The sequence below is a fragment of the Syzygium oleosum genome, unplaced genomic scaffold (genome assembly GCF_021117445.2).
Source record: "Syzygium oleosum isolate NSW1041296 unplaced genomic scaffold, Sole_v2.1 Sole_v2.17, whole genome shotgun sequence".
NCBI lineage: Eukaryota > Viridiplantae > Streptophyta > Magnoliopsida > Myrtales > Myrtaceae > Syzygium > Syzygium oleosum.
The window spans coordinates 3,711,510-3,722,110 of record NW_026607501.1 but is presented as its reverse complement, the minus strand read 5'-3'; the positions used below and the strand labels follow the sequence as shown (position 1 = coordinate 3,722,110).

General features: G+C 41.5%; 1 protein-coding gene across 1 annotated transcript; it reads right to left on the bottom strand.

The window, feature by feature from the left end:
- Positions 1-566: 566 nt before the first annotated feature.
- Positions 567-8,920, bottom strand: LOC115676582 (cuscuta receptor 1-like). Its single transcript, XM_056319307.1, is given in 6 exon segments — positions 567-633; positions 5,033-6,362; positions 7,352-8,005; positions 8,131-8,283; positions 8,430-8,594; positions 8,833-8,920. Coding segments are annotated over 6 exon segments (2,457 nt in total).
- Between the last annotated feature and the right edge of the window lie 1,681 nt (positions 8,921-10,601).

Here is a 10,601-nt window from a genome sequence, read left to right as displayed (position 1 = left end):
TAACATATAATATGGCAATATAAAATGAGAAATCACAAAAATTCATAGCCATATATATTTCATAACACATTCACAAATGTTTAAGAACATGTAATATCAACTTGAAACATGTACAGAATTGATTCCAAATCCTAAAAGAACAATATCAAGTGTATCAATCCAACACATAGACAGGAAAGGACTCATAAAATTCTTTAGAAAATTCTATTTTCTTTGGCACATAAATGGAGGCTCCAGGAAAACCCCTAGATCCGGGCCATGGTTTGCCCCGAGACCCATTCAATGCAAGGGTTGATGTTCTCCTTGCCCCGACCCTTATGTATTCTTGAAGAAAATTCTCCACAAGCATTTTATAGCTTGGACCCTTTAAGGTTTCTTTAACTTTATTAAGAATTCTTCCCAACTTCTCAGGAATAGTGCATTTTAGGGCTCCGACCATTACATATTCCGACATTACAAAACCGTTCCAAATGATATTCTGTATCATTTTGTTGACCTTGATGATGAGTGTCATCATATCATCTCCAGCGTCCCATCGATAAAGAGCTAGCTTGATTCTTAGTTTCTCAAGCCTCTCCTTTTGAGTTGTCGTTCTTGGGATTATCGGAGTGCGTCTCCAATGTATCATTGTTCCTGCAACGAATGCAGAACAAAGGGATTACTTATAATCCATGATACATTAAGATAAGGAATGCTTATTCATATACATATGATCTAACACTTGTATTTCAAAAAACTATAGAGAAATACTAGAGAAAATGTCAAAGAATATACCCCTAAGTACGTGTACATAGGGTTTATCGTGCATTTTCACATTCATAAGTGCAGTAAACATGTAATATGAATATATCATAACATAGAGCATTCCGATACGAGCACGTCGATACCAAAAATGCCCAAATCGGAGTTCAAATGAGCTCGAACGGGCCGAAAGAACACAATGGGGTCATTCTGCCCAGTTTGAACCGGTCCGATTTGACCGGTTTGACCGGTCCAACCGTTGACCGGTCAACCGGGTCGGGTCAACAGTCAATCGGGTCGGTCAACGGGTCAAAGACAACCGGGTCGGATCAAGGTCGGGTCTTGGGTCGGGTCTCGGATCCGCGCTCCGATGACGTCATCGTTGGCGATTGGCGACGATCGACGCGCTGTTTCGCCACGGCTGTGTGTGGGCCTCACGCGCCGTTTCGCCACGGTCGCGCGTGGACCTCACGCGCCGTTGCGCCCACGGCCCTTGTCGGCGCGTGAGGGCGCGTGCGGCCTCCTCTGGCGACGCGCCACCCCTCATTTTGCTCGTCTCGACGAGCACTTTCTGTCTATGCAATAAAAATCAAGTTTTGACGAAAAACAAAAATCGAAACATGCATGAATAGTTCGGCGACGCGAAGAAAACAAACAAAAAATGAGGCCGAAACCAAAAACAAGCAATATACATTTCAATGTTAGAGACGATACACATGCATGATCGGGAAACAAGTAAACGGGCTCTGATACCAATGTTGGGAAAACTCAATCCCCGATCGACACATTCGAAACATATTCGAAACGAATTCGATCAATGCGGAAAACGTGCCCGATGACCATCAATTTGTATCACTGATCGTACAGGCATATCACACAATGAACATACCTGGTATTGTCACAGATTAAGTGCCACTTTGCGCTGGAGAGTTCTTTGATCATCTTTCGTACTCGTTTGCTTTCCGAAGGAAAAACAAAGATAACGTTATGTTCGAAGGAGTGTGTTCTTTTGCATATGGAAAAACACGTGCGTTTTTCCAAGGGGTGCCGACTATTTATAGTGATAGCCAAATAACTACCTTGTGGGCCATTGTGGCTCACGAGCCGGGTTTGGCCCATCTTGGGCGGTCCACCCATTATGTCTTTCAGATAACAGTTTGACGGAAATCAATGTCTTAATCAAATTGCGGATCTGCCATGAACCTAGGACTCTTAAAGAGCATTCGGTTGATAGCGCTCTATTATCAAACAAGAGGAGTTTTATGTCTCGAACGGTTTGCGAATGGACCTAGTGATATACGAAGATGGAAATGTTCATTTGGAAAGGAAAGCAAATGTGTTACCGCATAAACAACACCAGCGAGAAGAGACAAGCTGTGTTTTTCTAGTGTTGTTTGTCATCGTTAGCAGTATGATCACCTAACTTAAATAGAGATGAACAAGCAACTATGTTAAAAAACTTCATTTTCGAAAGAGGGAAAGATCACTCGATGCATTATTTTCAGGGAAATTAGGACACAACCTAATTCAAATACAAAGGTAAAAACTTACATAGATCTGGCAGATCCACACTAAGGCCAATGTCGATCAACGACAATAACAAATGACAGCAAAAAAAACCAATCCTGCCATTACCCGGAAATGCAGAATGAGAGAACCTAAATTTTTCGGCAATTAGACAATTTTCGAAAACTGTCCTGCACAAAGTAGTAGCATGTGATAAGCAAGCTCCGACATTTGGTGATAACCAGTTCCACATAGCAACACCATCCCTGTCGCCATTGGGGGTTGATGAATAGAACAACCGGAATTACCAGTAAAACCGTCGTGTATGACACTCCAAAGCTGATATACAATGTCTCTCTGTCTATGAAACCGTCTTCTTTAGCTTTCGTGCATGATTTTGTTGCTGAGGAATTAACGTTAATGGTTGTCGAGCAGTCCTTATTCAACGGTGTTGACACCTAAATTTTGCCCAAATCATTTAGGATTTTATCGCATAAAAATTAGGGTTTAATTTTAACCCCTAAACCAAAAATATTTTCATTAAATTCCACGGCATGTAGACATTGGGCACATTTGCATTAATAAGGCATATTCGAACATGCTTTCCTTGTTTAAATTCAAAAAAAAAATTAAAAAAAAATTAGAAAAAAAATTAAATTTAAAAAAATTAATTAAAAAAAAAAATTTTGAAAAAGGGGGAACCAGCATTATTCAACGCCGGCCAGCACAGCGTCGCAAAAAAAAAATTTAAAAAGAAATTAATTAATTAAAAAATTTAAAAAAAAAAAAAAAAAAGAGACCAGCATTGAATAATGCTGGTCACGCGTGGGTCTTTCCCCAGTGTTATCCAACGCTTCTGGAAAGGGGAAGAAAAGAAAGCAAAACGAAGCAGGAGGCAGAAGAGGAAGCAGAAACAGAAGCGGCAAAGCAGCAGGAAGTGAGCGCATCGAGGACGGCGCAGTGCTTCCGATCTGCATCAAGGGAGTCCTGCAACCGTTTTAGCCGAAAACGGGTCTAGCTTGGTCCCGAGAGTAGGACCGACTGCTGACGCTTGACGAAACGGGGGAGGGCACACTGATCCATGGCTCCCCTGAGCTTGAAATGGAGGGAGAGCGTCGCCGGGGAAGGGGAGGAGGAGCAGAGCCTCCTCTTTCTCTGGACGTTAAAAGTGGGGGAGATCGAATAGAAGAAAAAAAAACAGAGAGAGAAATCGGGGAGAGAGAACAGAGAGTTACCGAGAGAAGGTGAGCGAGAGATCGAGAGAGAGAACTCGACCACATCCCCCGGCACTCGTCGGTTGGTGTCGTGGCCGAGAATCATCCTTCCTTCCCCCCACGTCATTTTTCTGGTAAGTTTAGATCTGAGTTTCCGTCAAGCTTTGCTTGATTTGGGGGTCGATTTCCCGAGGATCCCGGCTCGAAGGCGTGCGAGGCGACCGGACTAAGTCCGATATATCTCAAGTTCGCTCTCTATCCGTCGTCTCTGAGCCGAGTAGGGCCACTTTCGTCGATTGTGCTCACGTTCTTCTTCGCCCTGATTGTTGCTCAGTTTCGCCCTATCTCGGTTCAACCGAGACCGGGATTTAGCGTTCTTCGTTTATGATTGCGTTGGATGTGAAAGAACCATTTCCGAGTTGATATTGAGCATGGCTTGTTCACTGCATTTTGAGTTTGGGTTGATTTCGTGCGCAGTTTGAGTCGGGAGTTTCCTTTCTAGTACTGCACGCTACGTGTTTGCTGAAATGCATCAACTAGATTCGTAAACCTTTTTTTTTTTCTCGAGTCTGATTTGTTGGAATGTTGGGATGTACGTTGGTTTGTGATGTCTGAAGACGGGGTGGAGTTGTATGATTCCCCGAACCACACCGTTCGCGGCAAATGCTTTTGTTGTTCGATGTTTGCGCTTTTTCGTTCTTCCATCTTCTGTGTGCTATGATGATGTAGCTGCGTATGTGATGTGTTTGGCTGCTCATTGCGATGGATGATGGCAAGACTCGTTAACTTTGATGGTCGGTTTGATAGTGCGAGATAGGGCCATTCTTGTTGAGCATATGACGTTATTATTGTTGTTGAAGTTCCGGCATTTCAGAACAAATGCGTAGCGTTTAATTTTTTTTTTTTTTTTGAGTAGCAAGAATGCGAAGCAAAAGTTGTGTTCTGGGCTTCATGTGTTAGTTTCTAGGCAATGAGAAGATGACGTTCAGAAAGAAAAAAAAAATGGAAAAAAAAAAAGAATAAAGGGGAAGGGGAAATACAAATTTTTTTTTAAAAAAAGATAAAAAAAAATAAAAAAAATTTCGAAAAATCAAAAATTGGAAATTGGGTTTTGAAATTGTTTTTCTCTCCCTTTTTGTGTGATTAGCTTATGTTTGATTGCACCTCGTTTGATTTGCACACTTTGAATTGCGCGTTTAATTTAATGGTTGATTATGCATGTTAATGTGTCGATTTTTGCTTCCCTTAGCTTAGTTAGGAATGGAATTTTGAGACTCCCGATTAGTGTGAACACGTTAGATGGTGAATTGAGCAAGATTAGGTACCGAAAGGGCACTAATTAGTCAATTAGTGTAATCAAGTCCCCGTACCCATTGAATCTCTGGTTCGTAGAAGTAAAGCATTTCTCCCGTGCTTTACTTGGGTGTCTAATTGACCCACCAAAAATCGATTAGTGGCGACTCCTAGATGAAATTGATTTGCATGTTAACAACTTAAACTTAAGTCGCGAATTGGTATGGGCTTGGGAGAGCTCGAGCTAGGTTCAACTTAGTAATCCATTAGCCTAACACCTTAGGCGGCGGGGCCAGTTCGGGGAGGTCACGACAAACGGTAGTCCACACAGAAGAAGGTTTCCATAGTAACTGCTTTCATCGAATGCCCCAAACTGATTTTTGTTTGGTATGACTCCTGACAAGTCATTGTAAGACACATTGAAGACTTCCAGGGAATTCAACTGAGTAAGCTCTTCAGGGATAAAACCATTCGAGTTGTTGTAGGAAAGGTCAATGCTTTCTATCTTTGTGAGGCTCGACAATGACATCGGTATACGTCCTGTAAGCTTGTTATGCGACAGGTTCAGCACAAGCTTGTTCTGTAAATTTGCAATCTCCGCTAGGATCTCGCCGCTGAATTGGTTGCGAGAAAAATCTAGTCCAACCATTTCAAGGAGTGCATAGCCTTTATAAGAATCAAACCTTCTCTTTGTTGTGAATCCAGCAGTATGTGGAACTTGCAATGCATTCACTTCCGTTATTTTTTTACTGTCCCTGGTACGGCTTGCCTTCACATAAGACCAAGTTGACCACTCTTCAATTCCAATTTCGGCATGCGGTGTTGAAGTTATCTTATCGGTGTATCCTTTGGAGAAATTCATGGGTCCCAAGCAACTGGGCAATGGACCAAATAGATTGTTATTAGAAAGATCGATCATACTTAAGTCTTTCAATCTGCACAATTGCTCGGGAAATGTTCCACCAAAGCTATTACCTCTCAGTGAAAGAATGCTCAATTGAGAGAGGTTACCTAGCCAATAGGGTATGCTTCCGGAGAACTCGTTTTCACTCAGATCCAAGGTCACCAATTCGGAGCTGTTAGAGAGCACATGCACGATTGAACCATTCAATTTGTTCCTAGATAGTTGGATGTGACTCAACTCGGGTGCTATAAAAGATGATGCTAATGAACCAAAGAGATTGTTGTCTGACAAATCCAAAAACTCAAGCGAAGCAAGATTAAAGAGTTCCCTAGGGATGAGGCCGTCCAACTGATTTTTGGACAAGTCAAGGGCCACAAGAAATGACATGTTTACACTTAATCTGGGAAGCTTGCTGATGAAAAAGTCGTTGCTAATGTCCAATACACACAAATTTACAAGTGATGAAAGAAAGGACAGATTTCCATAGAACATGTTGTGGTCTAACCGCAGATCTGTTAGATTTAGGCTCATGGTGTCGTCGGAAAATACAATTTCTCCTCGCAAGTTGTTATATGCTACGTTGAGGCTATATATTGATGAGTTACTATCTAGTAATTGGACAGGTAGTCCCCCTGAGAAATTGTTGCTAGACAGGTCTAAGAAATGTAGGGATTTTATACTACCCAGTTCAGATGGAATATTCCGGGGGAAGAACAGCAGAAGTGCCAAAAGTTGTGTACGGAGCTCACTTTGGTGCCAAAAGTTTCATTTGGATCACTTAAGTGCCAAATCGGAGGAAAAATGATCACTTTTGTGTCAACGGCGAGAGATTCTGACCAAATTAATACGTGGCATTTATAATTAAACTTTTAATCTTAGTTGGATTTTTTTAAAAAAATTAGTCTACGTGGCATTTTCACGTATATATGTCGATTTTTTAAATACTTTTATGAATTATTTTCTTTTTTTTCTTTTTTTCTTTTTTTCTTTTCTTTCTTCTCCCTTTGGTCACCGCCGGTGAAAGGAAGCCGGCCACCGACTGCCTGGCCTCGCCCGAACGAGGCCGTCGCCGCCTGCCATAGGCGAGGCCCGGCCGACCCTCGCCTGGGTGACGGCGGGCAAGCCCCGGCAAGGTCGACCTCGCCTCGCATAGGCGAGGGTGAGCCTCGGCAAGGGCTCCCCTTGCCAGATCCGGCGAGGCCGACCGTCGCCCAAGCCAAGGCGACGTCTGGTGAGGCCGCCGCGGCCTGGGTGACGGGAGCCCTCGCCGGGGCTTGCCCGCCATCGCCTAGGTGAGGGTCGGCCAGGCCTTGCCTGTGGCGAGTGGCGGCGGCCTCGTCCGAGCGAGGCCAGGTGGCCGGTGGCCGGCCTCCGGTCACTGGCGGTGACCAAAGCGAGAAGAAAGAAAAGAAAAAAATGAAAAGAAGGAAAAAAGAAAAAAAAGAAAAAAATTATTTAAAATAAAAAATGCTAACTGTACGTGCTGACTGTATCTCCGGCAAGCCACATCGGCTTCAGAAATTAATAAAAAAAATGCCATATTGGATTTCCGGCCAAAATGACCGGAGTTGGCACTTAAGTGATCGTTTTTTAAAAATTTTGGCACTTAAATGATCCAAATGAAACTTTTGGCACCAAAGTGAGTTCCGTACATAACTTTTGGCACTTCTGCTGTTCTTCCCCCGAATATTCCCTTCCAATTTGTTGGCTGACAGAATAAGGTAGAACAAATTTGGGACATTTGCACAAATTTTGGTAGTGAGCTCTCCTCTCATGCCGTTGTTGGATATGTCTAGCACCGAAAGATTAAAAAGGGTCATTGGTGGAACCTCAAGTGTCGTAAATAAGTTATTTGACAAAGAAAGCATTTTTAAGTTAGTATTGTTTTCCAACAACCAAGCTGGAAAGGGACCTGGAATGTCATTCGAGGAGAGATCCATGATTCTTAGGTCATATTAATGATTGAGAAAGCCCAGAGAAGTCAATTTGAATCCTCTCGATGGACTCTTTGACGTACTAAAAACCTTCAACTGGAACCTTGGGATCAAAGACACAACTTTGGTATCGATTGTTAGTTTGGTGTCATCAAGCAACAGGACCTTAAGGCCTGAATGGTTTGCAAGTGGGCCGAGTGATGAGGGGATATCAAAATACTTACTCGAAATGGAAAGAAATTCGAGTGAGGTAAGACCAATGAGGGGAGATGAGGCGACACTATATGTGAATTCATTGTCTTCAAGATTCAGAACCCGAATAGAGGTTATGTTTTGCCAGCATGCAGGAAGCTCGCCGGTAATTCTGTTAGTGCTAAGATCTAGCTCTTCTAGTTTTACCAGGTTGCACAAGGCTGTTATTGATATCACAAGTCAATTCAACTACAATGAGACATATCGGAACATATAACAAAAGGACATACACATACATGAAGGATCCATTTATGTCCAGCTTTTACACTGAGAGATCGGGACTTACTCTGATCTGATAGGTTGCCAATTAGACCAGTGCTGGATGAGGACAACAATCTAAGAGATGTCACAGGACCAAGGCTGGAAAGGATTCCCATGCTTGTGTTCAACGAAGAATAATCCAAGATGAGCTGTTCCAACTTACTGAAGTTATGGAAATCTTCCCAGAGAACAAAACATAACTAAATATCAGATTTCCTTACACAAGCATAATCAAGAAATGGTACAGAATTATCACGAGTGAATGGAACTTTTTTTTAATAAAAACTTATTTTGAATATACATTCACTAACGGGTTCGACTAACCTTGAGCAGTAATTGTTCCTTCTACTGTATTATCCTGGAGAGAAAGGATCCTGAAGGATGACAATGCCCCTAATGCTCGCAGGACGGTCCCTGCGTCCTTCAAGTGGACACCATTTAGGTAGAGGTTCTCTAAGTGGCTCAAGTTTTTGATGCCTAGCAGTAAAATTCCAAGTAATTAACTCGCTTGGCAGTAAATTGTCAAAGCACACACGAGGATGCCTTGAGATAGGAATCTTTTGAATCAGCGACATTTCTATATGGAAAGAGAAGGGGGTTGCAATATGACTTATGTATTCTTAATATGAAGCACATGTAAAGGTATTAAAGAGCATGTATGACTCGAAGGCTAGTTAGTCTAATATATGAATAAAATGAGGATCTTGCATGAAAACTGAAGCAGTACCTTCAGCAGTAGCTGCTGCATCAACTACATTATAACTTATGTCCAGCTCCTTTAAATTACTGAAATCACCTAATTTATACACAAACATTGCTAACTCAAGTCAAGGATGGCAATTTTGTACGGAATTATGAACAGAGAATAAGCTGGAGAAATTACCATTCATATGTAGGGTGTGTTTATTTAAGGAAAAGTGTTTTTCAGGAATCAGTTTTCCAGACTTTCACCCATTTGGTTCATCAAATATGATAAGTCAACCCAAAAACACTTTCCGGTCAAGGAAAAATTCATATATAAGATTAGAAAGGTGAATTCCCTAATCTAAGAAGGTGAAAACACTTTCCAAAATTACTCATCTTGAATTTCTTAATAACTTCTATTTTTTTCTTTTTTTCTTGATTAATGAAATTATTCTTATAAAATATTTTTTAAAAAAATCGAATTTTTAATTATTTTTATTTTTATTCTTTTCTTCTCTTTTCTTTTGTTTTTTCTTTTCTTCTTTCTTCTTTCTTTTTCTTTTTTTCTTTTCCCTTTTCTTTCTTCCTCATTTCCTACGTTATAGATGATTATGTCCACATCATCATTTATCCACAAGTCTATGATATATTTCACTGAAATAACAATACCTGCTCGTGCACGTACTTGAATAGATTTCTGTGGAACTGCTTTTCGTTGTTTATTTGCAAAACCAAACCTGCTATCTTCAAGGCTGGGCAAACTAGAGGTGCTTGACTTGAGTTTTAACTCTCTGGATAATTCTATTCTGCCAATTCCCGGTACAATTCCGTCTCTCAGGTGTATATACCTCCAAGGCAACAATTTGAGTAGGACTTTACATATGAATGGTAATATCTCCGGCTTATTTTCTGCTCATAATTCTGTACAAAATTGCCATCCTTGACTTGAATAGTTTTCTGCGGACTTTACTGCTTGTCATTGTTTGTTTGCAGAACCAAACCTGCTATCTTCAAGGCTGAGGAAACTAAAGGTGCTTGACTTGAGTTTTAACTCTCTGGATAATTCTATTCTGCCCATTCTCGATGCGATTCCGTCTCTCAGGTGTATATTCCTCCGAGCCACCAATTTGAGTAGGACTTTACAGGTGCGTTTGTTTTGCGGAAAACTTAATAATAAAGGAAAATATTTTCCGGAAAATCATTTTCCAAGAATACACTTAGTTTTCCTTTGTTTGGTGATACATGATGAAAATCATTTTTTGATAATTGGATTTTATTGGAAAATGATTTCAATTTCATGACTTTATTTCAAGCAAAAAAAATCGAATTTTTTAAATATTTTTTATTTTTTTAAAAAAATCGAATATTTTATTTTTTTATTTCTATTTTTTTATTTTTTGAAAAAAATTGGAATTTTTAATTATTTATTAAATTTTTTTCCTTTTCTTTCCTTTTCTTTCTCCTCCTTCCTCCTCCGCGACCGGCCGACAATGGCCACAGGCGAGCTCGAGCTTGCTGGCTTCGGGCGAGCTGCGAGCTCAGGCGAGCCTGGATCTGGTGAGCCGAGAGCTTGCCGGTCCGAGCCCGGGCTCGCCTGAATCTGGCGAGCCGCAAGCTCGCTGGCCTTGGCCGAGCTTAGGCTCGCCTGGATCGGCCGAGCCTCAAGCTCGCCAACCTGGGTTTTGGCCGGTCGCCAGGCTGTCGGCCATCGCTGAGCACGTGGCCGGCGGAGGAAGGAGGATATTTTGGCAAGACCAAAATCGGAAATCTTGGGGTGAGGCTTTATGTCAAAGTGCAAGATCCTGGTGTTGC